General features: G+C 34.7%; 1 protein-coding gene and 1 long non-coding RNA gene across 15 annotated transcripts; one reads left to right on the top strand and one right to left on the bottom strand.

Annotated features, from left to right (window-relative positions):
* Positions 1 to 9,001: 9,001 nt before the first annotated feature.
* Positions 9,002 to 12,152, top strand: LOC110866479. Its single transcript, XM_022115628.2, has 3 exons — positions 9,002 to 9,270; positions 9,345 to 9,585; positions 12,070 to 12,152. Exons 1-3 carry the CDS (start codon positions 9,088 to 9,090, stop codon positions 12,150 to 12,152), a joined length of 507 nt encoding a protein of 168 aa, XP_021971320.2. The 5' UTR covers positions 9,002 to 9,087.
* A 3,173-nt stretch (positions 12,153 to 15,325) lies between these two features.
* On the bottom strand, positions 15,326 to 22,068 carry LOC110866218. Of its 14 annotated transcripts, none has more exons than XR_004863290.1 (10): positions 21,722 to 22,068; positions 21,466 to 21,535; positions 20,294 to 20,458; positions 20,113 to 20,188; positions 19,793 to 20,029; positions 19,639 to 19,696; positions 17,966 to 19,536; positions 15,954 to 17,556; positions 15,781 to 15,863; positions 15,326 to 15,615 (listed from the first exon to the last, which is right to left on the bottom strand). It is a non-coding gene; the product is annotated as an uncharacterized LOC110866218 (long non-coding RNA). The 14 variants fall into 14 exon arrangements; XR_004863297.1 differs by having other exon boundaries at positions 15,781 to 17,071; positions 17,158 to 17,556; XR_004863288.1 differs by having other exon boundaries at positions 15,781 to 17,556; positions 17,966 to 18,127; positions 18,583 to 19,536.
* Between the last annotated feature and the right edge of the window lie 680 nt (positions 22,069 to 22,748).

The raw sequence follows: 22,748 nt of genomic DNA, 5'->3' as shown, positions 1-22,748 counted from the left end.
CATTGATTAGTCAAAGTGTTTGACCGAATAATGGAGTTCAATATCTTTAACATGACTCAAGAAGAATGTGATAGAAGAAAAGTACTAACGAAAGAGTTTGATTCATTTTCAGGTTTTCCTGGAGAAAGCACAAGATGTGTCATTGAGAGATACAAACATCTTGTTCATTCAATGTCCATATTTGGTTTAACCAAAGCATCAGAGGAATGGGTCGAAAAATTTGCCAGTGCTTTACCTCAAGAGGAATGGGAAAATTACATCTTAAAATTAAAAAGTTCTGGAGAATTTTCTAGTCTAACAATTAGTCAACTCATTGGAAAAATTGAAGAACAGATGAAAATTAACGATGAAAAGAAAGATGAAGCTTCAGAAATCAGAGAATCTGTAGAGTCTGGATCTTTAAGTTCTACGTTAGTATGCTCTAAATGTGACAACTTGAAGACAAACAATGACAAACTCATGAAAGACATAGAAAGTTTGGCATCTGAAGTCAAAAAGTTGAAAGACGAGAAGCATACTGCTGAAAAACAGATTCTTATGGTTCAGGGTATTTGTGAGAAACTGAAAGTTGAAAACAACAAACTGTTAAGTAATTTTAATAGTTTGATGTTGAAAAGTCAGAAGTTTGAAGAAAAGGTTAAAAATTGTGAAATTGAAAAATCAAAAATTGAGAAAGATTTTCAAAATCAAATGAAAATTCTTGAAGATGGGAGAAATGTGTTTAGTAAAAACAACATTGAAAAACAGAAAATGATAAATTCCCATCTTCAGAAAATTATCAAACTTGAAAAAGAAGGTGAGTACGCTCAAGTGAAAATCAAAAAGTTGGAAAAAGAGCTTGAAAGCAAACAGAAATCATCAGAAGATGAAGATTTCTGGATCAAGTTGGAAAACAAAAACCTGAAAGCGAATGAATCAAAATTTCAGGAACAGATAAAAGTTTTGATGAATGAAAAATCTGTTCTTGAAAAATTGAAAAATGAAAATGAGAAAACAATCAAGTCTCATTTTGGGAGAATATCTCAGCTTAAGCTGAGAATTCGAGGAACAAAATTGATGAACTTGAGAAGAAATTGATAGGTTTTGTGACTAAATCAGACAGTTTGAAGTTTCCTTGTCCAAAACCAATCAATTCAGTGCCAATAAGTGACAATGTCACAAACTTTGACTCTGTCAAAGTTGAAGATTGTGATGAGAAAACTGATGATGAAAATGAGGAATTTTATTCAGCTGATGAGTCTGAGACGGAATCTGATGCTGAAATTAAGAAAAAGAAAAAAATTTTTGAAATTAAAAGAAAAATTACAGAAAACTGTTCTGCAATCGACTGAAAAGGGAGAATGCTCTAAGCAAAAACCTTTGAAGAAGAAAGTGGAACAGAAACAAAAATTTAAAAATGAGAAAAGTGTTCAAAAAGAAAATAAAAGCTCATCAGTTCAATCATCCAATCGCAATGAAAAATTACAAAAAGTAAAAAATGAAAATTCAAAAATTGTGGGTAATAAGTGGTGCAGGTCGGACCACAGTGCTTCAAAGCCAAATCCAGCAAAGTTGAGGAAGGAGTATCACCAAGCCAAACAATGCTTTGATCTGAGCGTTTGGACTAAAAATGGTGATAGGTATGATAACAGAGTGTGTTACAGCTGTGGCTATCACGGACACATTGCTGTTAACTGCCACTATTGGAATTATGAGACCAGGAGATGCTTTAACTGCAACATTAAAGGTCACATTGCCAGAGATTGCCCAAGGAAATCAAGTGAAAGATTGAGGGTTAATTCTCAGAAAACGGCAAAGATTCCAGTCAAAGTCAAGCCCCGGGAGCAAAAGGTTCTGAAACCTAAAGTTCCAGTACAGTCAATTCAGGAAAAGAAAGTTAAACTTTCACAGGGGCAGAAAGACCGACTGAGGAAGAAGAGAAAGAAAGCGAGAGAATATCTCGAGAAGATTTTGTCCTCGGGTTCACGGGACAAACAGAATAATAGTTCTGATGAATCTACTCCTTCATCTACAAAGTTGAGCAAAAAGAATTCATCAGATACAAATCTGAGGACAAAAGAGGAGAAGAAGAAAGAAAAGGTCGGCGATGAATCTGACAGATCAAAGTCGGACAAGCCACCTGCAGGTAATGATTCTGGTATGGTAAAACCAGAGGAGCCATTTGTTGAGGTAAAAGTTGAGAATTCTAGCTTAACAATGGATGAGAAAAACTTTCCACCATTGTTGAGCAAGAATTCAAAATCACCCAAGGACAGTCAGGCTTGGGTGAAATTGTTTAAATAGAAAAACCTGACTTGCCGGAGATCCCAAGATGGTATCGTGGATCATGAATCGGCACATTTCTTGAGAAATTTCACTTTGGTGATTTTTCGCCTCATAAGTGGTAAATCAGGGACATTAAGTTGTACTTGATTTTCTACTGATGGTTTATGATAAAACTGGAATTGATAAATCTTTCATATGTTTGAAGAAAACAAGTTGATGAAATAACCCCGAACCTACAAATGGTTTGAACACAAACTATTTTTTTTTTCCGGAAAAACCATTTTGATTGAAACAAACTTAAGTGTTTTGAAATCACAATGGGAAAATAGTTTGTTGTGAGGGGGAGTTCTGATTGTTTTGCACGAGAATGGTGAATTGAGGTAATTCACATTATGTTGTCAAGTTTCTTGTATAGTTTGTTTTCAATTTTTTTTCCTCAGAAAATCAAAATTGAAACATATTTTGATTTTAGGGGGAGTAATAAAATTTTGAAAAATTTAAAAAAATTGAAAAATGAAAATGAGTTTTGTTGCAAAAAGAGGAGATGATAGTACATCGGTGGACTATCACAGCATGCTAGAGATTTGTAAAGTCAAAATTGTTTTTAAACAAGTCTTACTAATGATGTGTCAGTAGGCTTCACACAGTTAGTAAATTGTATTCGAGATATAAACATAAAAATCAAACTTACTTATTTTGTGGGGAACACTACTTGGATATATAGGTAACCCCTGAAATCTCGTTTGAAAGGTTTCTTATTCTGAAATACTAGGTTCTTGTACTCAAATGATGTCTGGGGTATTATTCCGGGACTTCTGCTGAACGGTAGTTCTGACCTAGTCCCTGGCTAATACTTTCTTCATATGCTTGAAACATAGCATAAAGCCCTCAGCTGATTAGACAATAAAATTGATGATCAGTTGTTGTAGCTGAAAAGATCCTCTAAAGGGGACCCACTGCTATGTCAAAGCTGATATCTCTCTGCTGAACGGAAGTTCTGACCTGAGATCCCTCAGTTCTCGCATTTTTCCCCTAATTTATATACAGATAACATTTGTAGTATACTTACCTGTAAATCAGAATATTGGGATCTGGATACGGGAGTATATTCAAGAGGTGGGACACTCAAATAAGTTTAAGTGCTAATACATTAAATACGTATCTTGAATCAATTGAAAATTTGTGTAGAGGTTTAAGTGGACAACAATACTGACAATCAGAAGTAAATTTGTTTTTAACATTTGCTGATTAATCAAGATCAACGGTGTTGGTGATATGTCTCAAAAACCGATATGATCCTCTTGCACAATCTCTCAAAAATAGTGTTCATTTCTGTATTTCTCTAAATTCAAAAATCCAAAAATATTGTATTTTTGTTTGACATTTGAAAACTACAAAAAGATTTTCGACAACAGAGTGTGAAGAACTGATATTTGACATTTCAAGTACTAAACATGTTGAACTTGTGGTTTGGGAGAGAGTGTAAAATTGTGAAGATTTGAAATGCAAATTTGGTTCATTAACTTGATGAATAAGTTGAATGGTAACCTACAGTTTGATCTTCATAATTTTTCTTATATGATTTGCTGATTCATTAAGTTGAATTGCAAATTGTATTAGTTTGTAATAGTATGGTTGAGTTTTGCAAGTTTCTGATCCTGTTGCTACGAATAGCCAGGAGAAACATCAGAACCAGAGGAGAGCTTAAACAGAGAAAGCCAGGAGTTGATTTCAATGGTGATAACGATTTCCAGACAGAGATCCCAGCATTATGATAGGGGGAGTCTGATGAAAGTTAGAGCCAGAGAATGATCCAGGCATGTGATTCCAGGAAGGAATTCCTGAAGAAAATATTATTCCAGCTGAGTTCCTGGAGAAGGCCGAACAAGATTGAAGAATTGTGAATGTTTGAAGACTCTCACTAAAGATTCCGTCAACATTCAAGGGGGAGTCTGTTGGTGCAGTTGTCTGTCGACTACATCTTCGTTCGTGTCTTAGAATGATAGAATGATAAAGAGAGAGAAGCCCGAAGACTGATCAAGACTGAAGAACTGAAGACAGCATTGTTGTGACTCGATAGTCGACTCCATCAACATCTGAGGGGGAGTCTGTTGGTGCACTACATCTGCTGATTACGTCTTGTATCGAGTCATCGTCTTAGAACGTTAGATCTGGGAATGTAATATGAGAAATTGGAGAAAATGTATAGAACTAGAGGTTGGATCACTCTTAGGACCATTAGGTTAGTGGACCGCTCGAGTGATCATGTTGGATCGCTCGAGTGGCAACTTATGTGAACCGCTCCAATGACACCTTATGGACCGCTCATGTGACATCATGTATGGGCCGCTTATTGGGCCTGTCCAATAAGCGGTCCCAAAGCCCTATATATACATGATGAGCGATTCCATTTGTAACATTGCGTAGAAATCGTGCCGAAGCTCTGCCGGTGCGAGAGTTGAGCTGTAAACGTTTGAAATCAATAAACAAGTAGTTAAAGTGATTTGCCTGCTGTTTCTACCTTAGTTTCTTGTTATTCCGCACCTGAAACCAAGGAGAAAGCCTCTGAACGACTCGTTTGGGTCAGAATACGATCCTAGGATCGCTCTTAGGACCATTAGGTTAGTGGACCGCTCGAGTGATCATGTTGGATCGCTCGAGTGGCAACTTATGTGAACCGCTCCAATGACACCTTATGGACCGCTCATGTGACATCATGTATGGGCCGCTTATTGGGCCTGTCCAATAAGCGGTCCCAAAGCCCTATATATACATGATGAGCGATCGCGTTTGTAACATTGCGTAGAAATCGTGCCGAAGCTCTGCCGGTGCGAGAGTTGAGCTGTAAACGTTTGAAATCAATAAACAAGTAGTTAAAGTGATTTGCCTACTGTTTCTACCTTAGTTTCTTGTTATTCCGCACCTGAAACCAAGGAGAAAGCCTCTGAACGACTCGTTTGGGTCAGAATACGATCCTACAAGTTTTATAACATTACATATTGATAACAACTTCAATTTTGCTAGGGTTTGTTACTGGTATATTTATTTGTTAGGTTTTGCATTTTTTATGCAGTTGTCTTAATGATACTGATGGATGTGCGACATCATATAGGGTTTTGTTGTGCTTTTTTTGATATTTGCGATTTCATATGATAAAAGATAGTATGTAGAAGGTTTTTTGTTTTAGGTTAAATTAGATTTGCGAATTGATATAAATGCAAATGTGATTTTATATCAGAAGTTAGTTGTATTGTTTAGGTAATGCTTATGTAACAAATGCGAAATCATAACTCTTAAATGCAAATGGATAAAAATAGCACATGCGAATTGATATCTAACACATGCGAACTGATGACTTGTTGTGCATGATTAACTGACAAATGCGATTTTGTAAGTGTTTTTTAACTATAGCTTGCGATTTTGTAGAAATAGAATCTGATGAAGACTTTGAAGGACCAATATCAAGTCTGATAAAAATTAAAAAGCATAGAAAGAGATTGCTGATTCAAGAAAGTTCAGAAGATGATGAATTTGTTAAACCACCCCAAAAAAAGAAAAAAACATGAGAAGAAACAAGATAAAAGAAAATCAAAGATAGTCACAAAAAAACATTCAAAAAAGGGGCAACAACCTAAAACAGAACACAGAGAGTTTTTCAAATACAGCAATGAAGCAATACTACTGCGATGCCAACCTAACTCATATATGGATACTGTTAGAAGATTTTCAAAAAAACAGATAGATGATGTTAGGGATATGGGGTTTGGAGCTATTCTTGATATCAACATCAACCATATTTCGACAAGATTGGCGTATTGGCTAGTGAGAAACTTTGATGAAAAGTTCGATAAGCTAAACGTAGGAAACCACCAAATCAAAATAACATCGAACACAGTATATGAGGTATTTGGATTACCAAAAGGTCCAAAGAAGGTTGAAATAATAGCCGATAAGAGAAAAGTCAAAAAGCAAGACAAAATTGAAAAAAGTCAAGAACCGGGAAATGCGGTCCGGGATACATTCATCCGCCAGTGGGGACAAAACGCGAGACTTACCCATGGCTTAATAGCAAATACAATGGAAAATCAAAGAGACGGGGGGCATCTGTTTAAATTAAATTTCCTTGTATACTGGATGACTTTCTTTGCAGAAATTACAAAGGCAACACTTGCAAATGATAGATGTTTGCTCGGTGTAGAAGATGTTGAGGAAATAAAAAATCTAGATTGGTGCTCAGATCTACTCGAAACCTTGCGCCAGACACGAGCGGGCTGGAAGAACTATAAGATACAGTTCGTAGGACCTGTTGCCTTTCTTACGGTATACATTACTACATTTAATAACATATTTAAAAATACTAGTTTGTTCTTTTATATAATTAAATGATCTTGCGATTTATACAGCTTTTGTACACGCATGAATACAACAAAAAGCTTAACCTGTTTGAGAAAGCCGTGGAGATGCCGGTTATTCGTTATTTAACATCTTCAGAGATTGATAAAGTCGAAGAACATATTTCGGATAACGGACCTCTATGGATATCAAGTGAGAGTGAAGAAGATGAAGAAAGTGAAGAAGAAAATGAAGAAGAAAATGAAGAAAAGAAGGAAGAAGAAGAGGGTCCTCCGGAGGATGATTATACACTACGACCACCGGTTGACACGACGATAAGCTACAAAAGAAGAACTGCGCGCGCAGTACAAAATGAACAAACCGGGGCAGAGCAAAAAGATGACGAGATCATTGATGATTTCATGGATTTCAGTTTTGAAATGCATGAAATGTCTCAGATGAACATTGACTTTGAAGTTGGAACGCAGACGCAAAAAATGATGGATTATTGCAACACTCCTGCTCAACTTTCACCGTCGGTAATCTATGACACAGCCCACGAACAACAACTAGAGGCTTCAAGAGCAGCCAAAAAGGTAAGTGTAAAAAAATATTAATTTAACTTATTTAACTTAATCAATTATATTTAACTTCTATGTTGATATTACAGAATCTGTTGAAAAAGATGAAAGCAAATGTCAAAAAATACCTTAAAATGGTTCGAGATGTTCAAGAGATGAACAACTTAGTGTCGGAGGCAAAAACTAAGTGTTTTTGGGATGTTGAGGTTATGAATGCTTGTAAGGAGTGGGATCAGACACTTAAGAATAATCCCATTTGTCTGCCACCTGAACCGGTTCAAGAGCATGAACCTGCAGCCTCTCCTGTTCATCAAGAACCTGAAAACCCAGCTTCTGAGGTTCATCATGAAGTTGCTACAAACAAAGAAGGTAGAGAGGATGAAGAAGCACAAAAAGTAATATCCAGTGTTTTGGTACAATTGGCATCAGAAGGTAACACATGCGAACTCAGATATTAACACATGCGATATAATTTAAAAATTCACTAAAAAATATGCATTTGCGAAACCTATAAAAAACACATGCGATATTGTGAAAAACATTTCAGATTTGGTTTCGCACACAATGTCATGTATACTCTTGCGATTTTGATTCTGCTGTATTAAATAAAATAATTTGGATCTATAGGTACACTGCAACCAGATGATGGAGGAGTCACGGACACCCTTATTGCAAATATTCAAACAGTGGAACCGGGTGTATATGCTTACCAAACATCTGCCAATGGTAATAAAAACCCTTTACTTTATGAGAAAAATTAAACATCATGAATTATTGTATATCTTAAATTACTCTGGCATGCAGAAACTGGTGAAAATGAAACTGTTGTAGAAGAGACAGTGAACTTGGCAGAATCTACACAAAAGGTCCAGGAAGAAGTGCCGGAAAAAGACCCCCCACAACTCGATACGGACGTTGAAGTTGAAAAGGAAATGGAACCTGAATGCCCTCAGGTAACTGCTGAAGAACTGCATTCAGTTGAGTTGGTTTTGAGCGTAGGGCCAACATTGGAAGAAGATAAAGGAAAAAAACAAACTAGGGGGAGAAAAAACACAAAGCCAAAGCAAGTTCCAAAACAAGTCATACCAAAAGGTTTAAATGAACTGCTTTACAAGACAATAGAACAAGCAAGAATAAGAGGTGAAAAAAGATGTGCAGATCTTGGAGACAAATTTTGTTCACCTTACTGCAATAGAGTGGTGAACATGCATGAAGCACTCTTGACCCAAGAATTGAGTGTGATCCGCTTCACATTTGCTACCTATGCAGGCTTGCAGTAAGTAGAAAAACATATATCAACAAACAAGAATCTAATAAAAATATACACAAAACAAGAACTAATTATTTATTTTTATGACTGGCAGAGAAGAGTTTTACCGATCAAAAACTGAGGTTGCAACATTCAAAGCTGTGTTTGAAAGCTTCTTTAGGGAACAATACGTAGCATCAAACGGGATAGATGCATTTGTAGATATTCTAAACCTTGAAGAGAAGAAATGGGATATAAAATCATCACCACACAGATTCTTCTTGTTTTCCACAATGATGGTATGTTTTCATGTACATTTTGTCATTTGAAATTCTAAAAGGTAAATGCATACTAAATGATTTCGCAAACTATTTATATCTAAATCGCATGTATTATGGCAGAATTTTTGCTTTTGAAACATTTTCATACTGTTGTAATTTCGCATGTGTTGTATATACTATTCGCATGTGAAAAAAATCAAATGTTTGCTTTTCTCCTACTGTTGTAATTTCGCATTTGGTACAAACACTATTCGCATTTGGTGCATTGTTTTCATTGATTTGACTCTGGTTACATAACATACAGCCGAGTATCTGTTACGACGAGGAGAAATACACAGATGACCAACGACTCAAAATATTTGCCTCGAATTTTGAAGACATGTTAAATAGATATGAGGTAAAAAAACTTGAATCGGTTGACCTGGTGTTTATTCCGGTACTTCAAGGTGACCACTTTTATGTCTTGTGCTTCAACTTAAAAACCGGCAAAATTGAGCTGATTGACAATTCAGCTACAAAACAAGAGTTTAAGGAAAGATACAAGGGGCTCCCAGACACACTGGTAATACAAAACCCTATACTTATACATGTTATATTTTATGTAAAAGCTACTAACACAATGTTACAATGTTACAGAGAAGGGTATTGGTTTTATACCTACAAAATGCTTTAAAACCAACACCGGCTATACAACAACTTGCAACCTCAGTGATAGAAAGAAAAGAAATGGATTGGAGGACGAAAAATAACGGCGTAGACTGTGGAGTGTTTACAATGCGTCACATGGAAACGTACAAAGGAGACCAAAAACCATGGGTGACAGGATTTGTGAATGAAGATGAAGTAAACAACAGATTGGAACAAAACATACACCAAAGTCGATTACATAACAAAACATGCAAATTTATTGGAACAAAACATACACCAAAAAAAAAAACAAAAGTTCATTCAAAAGATGAAAGAAACTCTATTTTCATCTTCATAGAGCATCTTAATACAGTTATTGCACCAGCCAACTCTTTCAACTGTTTCTCATCCCTCTCACCCAAATCCACCATAAACATAACTGCAATTTCTTTAAGACTACTCACTTGCATCTGGGATAACATGTTCAGAATTTCTTGTCTTCTCTTCATGTTTTCCGTTACACGAGAAATGTTGGCCTCCAACATCTCTTGACAAGATTGATCCTCTTGAATGTGTTGCTGAATCCTTTTCCTCAAACCCTGCTTGATACTTGGTTCAGAAGAAGAAGAAGAAGAGGATGTTGGTAGATCTGCCATTTTTTAATTGCATGTCTGCAATAGTGATGAAAACATAGAATATATAATAAAAAAATTATTGATATGAATTATTGAAATCAATTATTGAACTGAATTATTTGATTTCAATAATTGAAACACACTGTGCAAAAATAAAAATAATTACTCATAAAAGAATGCGAAATCAAAAGCTGCAATTGATAAACATCTTTAAAGTTTGCGAAATCTAGAATTACACTTGCGAATTATATACCAAACTTCATTGTGTGCGAAATGACTATATTTAAACATGCGAATTTATGCAACAGATCCATTCCTTTACTATTTGGTTTATTTTAACAGATCACATGCGATATATAAAAAAGACACATGCGATATAGCAACACAACTATTAGTTCCAATAAACACTTAACTTCTCCCCCTGATTATAAATCTAATAATAAAAAACTTCAAATAAAAAAACACCAAAACTTAACTAAATGACGATTCAAGAAGTCTCTGAAAATGGCCGTTCTGTGTGGAATCAAGAAAAACCCCAAAACCCTGCAATCGAATTGAAAACGAAGAATACTTAAATGGAACGGTTATGAAACGAACTCCATAATTGACGGGATTCAATGATTAGCTGTCGTAAATGATAGAATAGAATGTCTGATATACCCTTATTTGTTAAAATTGAATCAGGACACGTGTATGGCTGCAGTTGAAGCGTACATAATGTACGATAGTGGGATTTGTACCATACTCTTTACCTATATATATATATATATATATATATATATATATATATATATATATATATATATATATATATATATATATATATATATATATATATATATATATATATATATATTTATATATATATATAGGTAGAGGATCCTGTAAAAAAAGGCCTAAAGTGTGAGAAGGGTAAGAAAGAATCTCAGCCATTTGATCTTTTGATCTAATGGTTGAGATCAATAGGGACCAAATTGTAAAATATTTTCATTAATTTGGACTGATTTGAAATATCTAGGGGCAATATAGTCTTTTAAACCCACTAGAAATTAGGTAATGCACATGTAACTTCCCCCGTCTTTTTTAAACGTCAATAACTTTTTATACGTAACTTTTAAAAAAAAAATTACCCCATAATAACGAGCGTTTTTTATCTTTAATACGAGTACCATATTGCTATACTTATATAGAGAAAAAAATATGTTTCGATCAGATGTTTAGTTAATGAATGGTGTTATATACTTTCTGAATTGTGTTATATACTTGCTGAATGGTTTATGTACTTACTGAATGGTGTTATATACTTGCTGAATGGTGTTATGTACTTGCTGAATGGTGTTATATACTTACTGAATGGTGTTATATACTTGCTGAATGCTGAATGGTGTTATATACTTGTTGAATGGTGTTATATACTTACTGAATGGTGTTATATACTTGTTGAATGGTGTTATATACTTACTGAATGGTGTTATATACTTGCTGAATGTTGAATGGTGTTATATACTTGCTGAATGATGTTATATACTTGCTGAATGGTGTTATATACTTACTGAATGGTGTTATATAATTGCTGAATGGTGTTATATACTTCCTATAATTAAGGTGGCGGTTATGGGAAGTTTTTAATTAATTGAATTAATGATAAAATTACTTGTTTACCCTTTTCAATTAATTTAGATCTAATGGCTGAGATTCTTTCTTACCTTTCTCACACTTTAGGTCTTTTTTTACAATAACCTTACCCTATATATATATATATATATATATATATATATATATATATATATATTTAGAGGATCCGGTTCAAGCGAGAACTAAGCCGAGTTGCGAGAACCGTAGGAACCAATATTAACCGATCAAAAGTGGACATTAAACATGTGAGTATATTTGTAATTTAACCAAAACTGACAATATGCAGTTATGAGGGTTATATCAGATCTCTTTTTTTTTTCTCTCTCTCAAACAAAAACCAGATCTCTTAAATCAGATCTATTTCTCTCTCTCTCTCATATCACAAAATTTCTCTCTCTCTCTCTCTCTCTCATAGCACAAGAATTAGATCTATTTTCTCTCTTGCTCACTTACCGAAAACCTAGGTGGTGGTGTGGGGCAAAGGTGGGTGACGGTGTTGGTGGTGGTGGCGTTAGGTTTGGTGGCGGAGTTAGGTGTTGGTGGGTAGAGGTGGGTGATGGTGTGGTGAAACTATGACGGGGGTGGTGGTTTTGTGACTAGTGGTGGTGGTGTGGGGCAGAGGTGGGTGACGGTGTTGGTGGTGGTGGTGGTGGTGGTGTTGGGGTTGGTGGCGGCGTTGGGGGTTGGTGGTGACTTTCACCGATGGTTCTCTCTCTCTCTCTCTCTGTCTCTGTCTCTCTCTCTCTCTCTCTCTCTCTCCATATCCATCTTCTTATACCATAAACAACCACCAAACCATCTGACCTGCAACTCTCTTGAGTGAGAATGAATGACATAAAGGTTCCTGCCCGGAGAAGAAGACTAAAAGAGGCGGCTAGGGGCGCTGGTGCAAGGGTTTTCGAGAACAGATCAGGGACAGCGGCTAGGGGTACCGATGATAAGGGTACCTGATCAATGATAGCAAAACAAGAGGGGTTAGTCCGGGTTTTTTCACCCCGTCTCATCTGATTCTTTAAACTCGTTCACCCAGATCAGGGACAACGGCTAGTGGATCTTATTTGGAAAAAGTAGGGTTTTATGGTTGTAGAGAGAGAAACAATTTGATTTCTTGATTTGGAAGATGGATGTCATGGGTCGTGCCTTTATTAACTTATTTGATGTTATGTTATGTTTTGCGAACAAGTTGCTTTCAAATGCTTAGAAACAATTTCAAATGCTTCCATTGAACGTATTTTGTTTTAAACAGATGTTTTGAATTACACCTTTCACGTTGAATAAGATTTCGAGTTTATTATATTAGTATTAGTTCAATGTGATTATTGGCTAGATTCTAGTATGTCACACGCCTCGCGGTGGTTTCCGTATGTGAATTTTGGGGGTGTGACATACAATGTGTGGAGCACGAGGTACAACAGGTTAAAGCGTAAAAGATACTTTATTTAAATGTGAATAGGTCGATGATACAGCAAGACTAAAGGAGGGCATGAGCAATCGGTGTAGGTTGATGGCAGAGTTGAGATGTGGACATCCATATTAAATCTGAAATTAATAGAAATTAAGATCCGTACAGTTGTTCGTATGATTGATTTTGAGAATCTACTACACTCGAGGGTTTCTTCATCGTTCCACATTTGACCTCCATTGTTCCGGAATCGTTTCGGTGATTACTCGATTGAAAGATGCTTGAAATAGTTGGACCGTGCGTTTAATTTTGGAGATAGTCAAATTTTGCAGATGTATTTACTCACAAATAAGTTGCTAGTTGGAGGGTGAAACAAACAAGAAATGATAGAAGTATTCTTTATAATAGGCAGATGAGCTTGGTTTTTTATTAGTGTGGCATTTCATTTTGGTTGGTTTTTCACTCAGTAATTCCAGATTGATCCTTATAGTGTGTCTGGTTTATGATCGTAGAGAAATGCCGAATCTGGGTGGGGTGGGGGTGGTCGTCCATGGTGGTAGGATGATGTGTTATAGAGTTGGGGAATTAGGGAAGATGATGTTATATGTATGTACTAGCTTAAGACCCCGTGTGTTACACGGGTGGCCTCAAAAGATATATTATTTAACGGTGTTTTCATAAATCTTTTAATGAAAGATTTGTTTCGGTATCTATACTATAATTTGAGACCGAAACTTACTTAAAAAACTTCTACAAAAACAATGCATAATCGTTTTCTTCATAAAGATAGCAACACACTTTCATTTTACTTACCAGTAAGAGGTCTGAACCATTAAGAGGGAAATGTCTGACCAATTCAGATTAGAGGTCTTAACCATTCAGACTCTTTATAAATCTTAACCGTTTAGAGGCAAATGTCTGAACCATTCAGAGATTTGCTCATGAAACAAACAGTCTGAACCAGTAAGTGCTGAACCAGTAATAGGTCTAAACCATTAAGAGCCTCATTAAGAGGTAAACAGACTACCACTTACTCTTTCTCAGAGCCATCTAAATTTTTTTGCTACAACCATCACTATAGATTTGCAAATTAAAAGACAAATGTTATATAACATCATAAGGTAACGAAGCTCCCAGTGAAAGATATGTTCACATCACAAATAAAATGTGCATATTTTTCTAATATTCACATGTATATTCTATTAATTGATAGGCCAGCTTTTAATAGACCCATCTCTTATTCTTTTTAAAATATATTAATTATATTACTTATAATGCCTTAATGAAATTACATAGTAATTGACGTTACAATTAAGCAAAAAATGTATGCTAAACTTTAAAAATGTAAACTTGGAAATTAAAAAAACTTAAAAAATAAAAAAAGTGTAAAGAAATGATATCCTCATTATATATTGTTATTGCTTTTGCTACTAAATAAACATAAATATATTAGCGGAAAATATTGACAATTAATCTATAAGTACTTCTTTTGAAACGGGTAAAACTTCATAAGATATCATAACTCATGTATTTTAATCTAGAAAAGTTAAAGTGTGTCGTATTTGAACTCATTTGTGTGAAATTTGATTCCGACTCTGAAGTCAAAATAATAGAGTTTGGCTATAAGGTTGACAAACGTTGATGCACAATGAGTTGTGGACCGGTTAAGAAGTGATAAATGTAACTTCTCAAAGTCTTCGTACTCGAACTTCATTTTAAAGATGACAAAACTTGTAATAAAAAACGTTGAGAAATGATATGTTTTTTATTTAAAAAAAATACATTTAAACTGATTAACCCAAAACCTTGCTTTAGTTTCATCCCCTAGACTACACACCAAATGGTCGGACAGGGACAGGTGCAACTTCTCGAAGTCTTCGTACTCGAACTTCATTTTAAAGATGACAAAACTTGTAATAGAAATGTTTTTAGCAAATGAAAACAAGGTAATATAATTTTTTTATAACAATAGCATCATGAATACTTGTTGTTTGAGGAACATAAAAATGCAAAGACAAATCTAATTTTAAAGGGTTGGGGGTTCATTTCTTAATCAGTTGGCGGAACATTCGCAGTACCACTAATTTTAATAGAAATCTTATGCTTGTTTCCCACCAGTGATCTCAAACTATAAAATGTAGATGCCTAGTGAGTTCGAGGTCTAACATTTCAAAAAGCTTAAATTATTTCAAGATAGATTAAACTGTCTTGTTTGATTCCTCCCAACATAAACTCCCACATTAACAAACACACAAATTGTCCAAAGTTTATTCGTAGGTAAACTTATAGACTGCTTATAAGAAAAATAGCAAGATGTATCAAGAAATAAAGTAGTTGATCTCATTAAGATTTATCAAATATTATCCCATATGCATTTTCTTTTTCAAGCAAAATTACCAAATGCTGATTTCATGCTTCACAAACTCATAAAAAATTATTGTCTAAATGAGTCCTTTGGTCATTAAATATACCTGATGCACTACTCTACTCTCATTGTGTCTCAAGTTTGTGCTATCGTCACTTTGTGTGTACCTTGAAGCTTGACCCAGGCCATCATCTTGGGCGACAGGACAAATTTTCTAGTATCATCACATGAGACTCACGTACCCTGACAACCATTAAAAATGAGTAAAGTAAACTTAATATTTAAAATGATACAATAAAAGTTTAATAATTCATAGGTGATGCAAAACCATTAGTCAACCTAAAGCTAAAATTTAATTTAATTCAACCTAAATTAGTCTTGCAAGTTGTTAAGAGACACGCTGCGTACCTGTCTTTGTTTGGTTCCAGAATCATAAATCATAAACTGAGCTCTTAGATCAACCATTCGTTATTTGTACAACTACATCAAACCTTTTAATTTTCAACCATTCAAAAGTTAAATGATGTAATTATAAAAAAAGGAATTATATTTCAAACAAAACGTAATGGTAAAACGCTTACCGGCTGAAGATTGTAGAGGGCGCTACACTCCAGTTCCAAGAGAAGGATAAAACATTTCCTTCCCTCCGTAATATATCACTAACCACACATAGTTTGTTCCTTTCCAACCGAAATAAGGAAGGAAAAAGACATTTGAAATTAACTTTGCCTATTTAAGTTTCGATCCAAAAGCGTATAAAAGACCCAGAGCATATCGATCCTCGAATAAGATTACAAACCGGACATTTTGAGCATTAAGACATCCCAATACCTTATTTATGTTAGCCTATACACCTGAATAATTTTAGGAGTATATTTCATGCTAGAATCAGTTGTATTTTGTTTAAAGAAAGAAGAGTAAATTACAAAAGTAATCCTTTATGTATGTCACTTATTGCAAACTGAGCCCTTTGTCTTCAATAATTACCAAAAACGTACTCGATGTTTGCAAACCTTTGCAACTTATGTCCTTTAGCCCTAACTCAGTTAATTTTTGTGGTTAAATCTGACCAAATAGACCCCATATGAGGGTATTTTTGTGGTTAAGTCTGACCAAATCGACCTCACATGAAAGTAAAATGACCAAAATACCCTCATGTGATGTCCATTTGGTCAGATTTAACCACAAAAAATTAATTGAGTTAGGGCTAAAGGACATAACTTGCAAGGGTTTACAAACATCGAGTACGTTTTCTTTAGTTATTGAAGATAAAGGACACAGTTTACAATAAGTGACATACATAAAGGAGGATTCTTGTAATTTACTCAAGAAAGAATGATAAATAGCTAAGTAATGAAGTCGGATATTTTAATAAGTATTGTAAAAAATTATAGGATATTATTATGAGTAATTTTAGGAGTAAAGTTGACGCCTTAATCCAGTAGTATTTTAACTCAATTTTAATTTTGAACCCAAACTCATGTTGACCCGTTACCCTGACTACATGTCTGTCCCACCTTTTAAGTATATATAAAAACTGGAGACATACTTAGACGGCCTATAATTTACTTCAATATATATGTGGCCTACCAGAAACATTATCCAAAAATTGAAATATTACCTTTTGTTTTAAAGTCACTATCTCACCAATAAGCATCCCTATATCCCCCTTTAAGCTGATCAAGCTCTTGTTTAAGAACTGATATTTGTCACTGGTACTTCTTAATTACAGATTTTTCAGCAATACTATGAAAAAAGAACGTTTCAAGATTCATTTATACTTACGGAAACATGTCCATGTCCCCTAATTATGGCTTTCTCTTTTTCCATTTGCTGGTCGGATCCTCTTTTTCCAACGACAACTTCTCTCAGCCTTTTTTTATGACCACCATTGTTCCTTCGCCTGAAACAACTTTATAAGTTGTACCATAACCGCCCTTTCCCAGAGCTTCAGAAGAGGCAGAAGTAAGTCTTCAAGATCAAACTTATAAGATTAACCGTCCATGAAAACTAATTTGTTATTCCCAGGTTATCCCAATCCACTACAAAAGTCGTCTTTAGGCGTTTCGGTTATCCCAATCCCTAAGACCAACTGTCAAGTCCATGCAAATGATCAGCGGTCTGAGAGTTTGTAGCGGCGATGGTGCTCGGCTGAATTATGGATTTGTGGCGCCAAGTAGTAACCTGAAATCATTGAGTCAACTGACGTAAGACGAAAATATTTGTTTTCTTATTTGAATATATTTTGGGTTACTTTTGACTCAATTGACACGTTCTAGTTTTAATCAATTCTATTAATAAGTAAGCATATTAGTCATACAATAGCAATACGGGTCTAGTCGTAGGTGTTCTAGAAAAACTATTGATTACAAAGCTTCCAAATAACTCATGTTTAAAAGATAACTTCCCATCAATATTCATTCTCCACTCGTAACCAATATCAGCAGCATAGAATTCATAAGCTAAAAGCCAGAGTATTAAAAACAACCATAAATTTACCTTGATGAGATATTCTATTTCAATCTCATTGCGTTGCAAATCAACCCAGTTAAAATTGAACCCAACTTAAAAAAAAAAAAGCACTGAGATATACCAGGTGATTGGTGATTGCTAAATCCAAGGATGATAAAAGTTGTGACAACTAACACTCTGCATAATCAAAGGTATGAATGTTAGTTAAGTTGCTTTGACTAAAACCCAAACTATTCCCAGCTGAATCGGTTCGTCAGTCCAAAAAACCTGCAGCTGCAGATCGCTGAAAAAAAACAACGTTTCGTCAGTTCAAAAAACCTGCAACGACGCATTTTCGTCTGTCGAAAAAACCGGCAGCGACGCTGCTGCTGGTTGCCTTTTTCGCCGAAAGAAATTGCGTTTTTTGTGTTTTTTCGCAGAAAAAACCTGCATTTTGTGATGTTTTTTTGCTGGTAAAATTGTGGTTTTTTTGGCGGAACCGGGTGCTGCAAAAACCTGCACTTGTTTAACGTTTTTTTGCTGAAAAGTATGCTATTTTTTGGGATTTTTTTCTGAAAAAATCTGCAAGTTTTTGGATTTAATTTTCAGAAAATTTGGTAGCGGTACCGGCATCGAAGTACAGTATTCAAAGGTAAAAAAATTGGGTAAAATACCGTTTCATGCCGAATCGGAAGTACCAATCCCGAAAAATACAAAAAATAGGTGGCAAAATTCAATAGGTACGGTTCAGTTTAGTACCGGTATTTTTCATGGACACTCGACATCAATTTGGTAAAGTCCATTCGTTTTCATTTGGAGTATATTCTTTAATACATTTGAATTCACTCAGTCGAATTGGTACAAAACAACTACCGATCATTAATACTGTCTTGTACCCATGAGCCTGAAAAGTACACTTGGTGTTACTAATGAAGTTTTTAGACTACTAAATCATAGTGTGATAAGAAAGACCAAAAATTTCTTATTAATTCAGTTGGTACCCCAAAGATTGATGCAACCCATTCCAGAGTAAAATATAACTAACCAAAAAACTATATTAATGAAGGATAACTAAACTTCAGCAAATATGACCCGATTAACCCACCAGCACCATTACGATCCATTTAACCCATTTATTACAGCCCAAGTATGACCCGATTAACCGATTGAGACCGACTTACAACCACCAACCCATGTAAAACAGGTTAGCCCGTTTGACCCATATATATAAATGAGTAGACAGGTCATGTTCGGTTTGCATGATTCTTAGTGTAATAGTGTACTGTCTGGGTTAGTGTTGATATATTTGAGACGCATAAATATATGGGTCATATTCAATTTAACCCGCCAATCCGACACTATTGCCACCCTTCATACACATTGCTTAAGATGGAATGACTAACTAATTATTCACCTCCTTGCAGATTCAACCCGCCAATCCGACACTATTGCCACCCTTCATACACATTGCTTAAGATGGAATGACTAACTAATTATTCACCTCCTTGCAGGTAGACTTTAAGTCACCAGCCAATGATCTACCATGCTCGTACCATAGAAGAAATCGACGGGCTCCTTTTTCTTTTTTCTCCGTTTTATCTTTTATAGCACATGGCAACATTGTATCAGCAACATCAACTGGGATGCATATTTCCGCAATGTAATACTGATTAAAAGTCAATATCAGTGAGATGAACCCCAGAATCATCAACTCTACAAATGACAAACAACCAATGGTTAGATATAAGAACTGTTTTTGAAGAAAAAAATGGGGATTAATTAAAGTTTAAAAGAGATGTTGTGTAGTTTAATTACCAGCTTTGACCTTCTCTAGAGCTTCAAACAAATCTTTCTTGTGCTTATCTGTGAAAAACTGTTTGTAAAATTCATTAAATCAGTAACCTCTAAAAAGCTAAAGATTGAAGTATAATATTGAAGAGTTCTAAAAAATTTCAAAATAAATGCTTACTATTTAAAAATAAAGTCCTTGACAACTGACAATGTAAAAGAATATCGGGTTTTGAGTCCAAAATCGGGTGTGTGCTCTGACAATCGGGTATTAGCCACATAAACTAAAGAAATATATAAAAGCCATACCAGTCAATATTAATAAGACACTCACCCCCACCATAACCTTATCAACTATCGCCTAAAACCAAATCATCTCTCCACTTTCTTCTTGAACCTTGTAGACTCTTATTTGCATCTTAGTATTACACATTAAAAGCAAAATGAGAGATCATTGTTTGATGAATTCTAATTAAAATCAAATAGCAAAGATCATCTTACCAGTTGACTATTGCCTCCATTAGCGTCTACCTTATTCCTCCACACAACAAATGGGAATTTTTCAGGATCCGAAGGGCTAGCCAAGATTATGACCAAAAATAATTGGTCAATAAGATAATATATTATATAGAGTAGTAGAGTGTCATACTGTCCTAGTAGACCAATAAATCAGGACTTTTACCTGAACAAAAAACTTTTCCCTTCCAAGGTTATCAAATGGCTTCTTGACATTAACATCATACATCTTTCAAAAATCCTCTTTTTTTTGCTTAATGTAAAAGAATTTATGAAACAAATCTTGTGTTCCAGCCAATAAAACTCAACTGATCATCTTGTGAATGTATACCTAATACACCATTACATAATGCTATTTTAGTTTCAAGATTTTAAGGTTTTTATCTTATGTTTCTAGTACATGAGACCAATATCCTACCCTGAAATTTTAATCTTATTAGCGTAATAGAACCGATTTGAACTTTCTATGCACATGCAAAATCATCCATCTCATAGTCTAGTCATAAACAGTGAAAAAATTTTAATATTCAAGAACATAAAAAACAATAGGGCATGCGTAAAAACAACACAAAAAGCAAGCAATGATCTAATTATGTCAAAAAGATTAAAAAAATTGAAACTACAAAAAGCTAAAAGTAACACAAACCACTGGAATTACTGTTCTTAACAACTGTATCTTTCTCTATCTCTAGTGGTGGGAAGCTTGTTATAGGCATATTATATTCCCCGATAACTACATCTTCTTCATTAATATCATCTAAAACTAACAACAAATCAGAAACCAACCTCCATATATAACAGAAAAAAAAACAATCATGTTTTGAATCTGTATTTCAGCTTTAACCCGTGATACAAACTTTGACCACTTGCATAGATGAACTGCTGACACATAAAAATAACAAAAATCACTTGTGCAAAGAAAGTTGCTTGTTATAGGCATATTATATTCCCAGATAACTACATCTTTTTCATTAATATCATCTAAAACTAACAACAAATCAGAAACCAACCTCCATATATAACAGAAAAAAAAAACAATCATGTTTTGAATCTGTATTTCAGCTTTAACCCGTGATACAAACTTTGACCACTTGCATAGATGAACTGCTGACACATAAAAATAACAAAAATCACTTGTGCAAAAAAAGTTGCTTCGTTGGCAAAAAAAGTTGTACCTCAAAGAATAAGAACAACTAATTTGATTTCAACATCAATATTCATCTTACAATTCAAGCCAAATTTGAGATTCCAATTAAAAACATGAAAACCCAAATCATCATCAACACGATATAATGTGGCCTAAAATTCAAGCAATCTAGTTACAATTATCGACTTTACCTGATCATCAACTACAACAGGGGTTACGTATCTCGAGTAATCATCCCACCATTGGCATCCCCATCATAACCTAACATAAAATTTTCATCAGAAACTTCAGTAACAACTTTTATCTTAGATACAATAGAAAGTTGTTAATTAAAAGATCCCTAATAAATATTTGTTAAAACAAACCTTCAGTGATCAAGTAAATAAACCATTAGGGTTTCGACTCTAATAACTTGAAACAGAGCACAAATCGGAAATACATACCCACCTTGGTTGAGGGACCATGATTCATAGAAGATTAGAAAAAGAGTAATCAACAGAAGATCCAATCGATTGGCTTAGATTTTTCTTCGAATCGCCTTTAGGATTTGAGTTTCAGAAATCGCCATTAGGGTTTGAGTTTGAGAAATCAATAGAAGATCCATTGGCTTATTTTTTTCTTCGCATTTAAGTTTGGACATTGAGATAGATGAATTTGAGAAAGATGAAACGTATACAGGCGAACAATTTGGGTTTGGATTGATTGGAGAGAGAGGAACAATTAGGGTTTGGATTGACTAAAATCAAAGGAGCGTGTGAAAGAAGAATCAAGGAATTGAGGAGAAAAGAGGAAAAGAGTTTGGCGCCCATTGGTGAATTCTCTTGATTAAGAGGATGTCCACATCATCAAAATGATTGACTAAGAATAGCTCTTGTGGCCTAAGAGAATTCATTTAATATAATAGATAGATTTTTTTTTGTTTTATTTATTTATTAAGAAATATTTTTAAAAAAGCATGAAATGACCAAAGTACCCGTAAATGAATAGACTTAACTGAAAATGTTAACCTGGTTAGTGTTAGAGGACCTATAGTGTAACAGGTTTTACAAATAAAAGACTGTGACTTTAATTATTGAAGTTAAAGGCCATCAACTACAATCCGATACAAACATAAATGACGAAAAATATAATTTACCCTATAATCAAACCACATTGGGCGTTTGTTGGATGAAAGGGTATGCCAACTATGAACGTATTACCCTAAAACAGTTTATGAAAAAAAAAATATTCTATCCAATGTAATATTTAGAGTTAATTGCCTGGATGGTTTCTGTGGTTTTACGTTTTTTCACATTTAGTACCCACCTTTTGTAAATTGCAGGCATGCTCCCTATGTTTTGTCATTTGGTTACTCGGATAGTCCCCAGACATTTACTCAGGGGACTATCCGAGTAACAAAATGATAAACCATAGGGAGCATACCTGCTATTTCCAAACTAACTGATATCTACTCAGGGGACTATTCGAGTAACAA

This window comes from Helianthus annuus, chromosome 7 (assembly GCF_002127325.2).
Source record: "Helianthus annuus cultivar XRQ/B chromosome 7, HanXRQr2.0-SUNRISE, whole genome shotgun sequence".
In the NCBI taxonomy this organism is placed as follows: Eukaryota; Viridiplantae; Streptophyta; class Magnoliopsida; order Asterales; family Asteraceae; genus Helianthus; species Helianthus annuus.
This window is presented reverse-complemented; position numbering and strand designations above follow the sequence as displayed.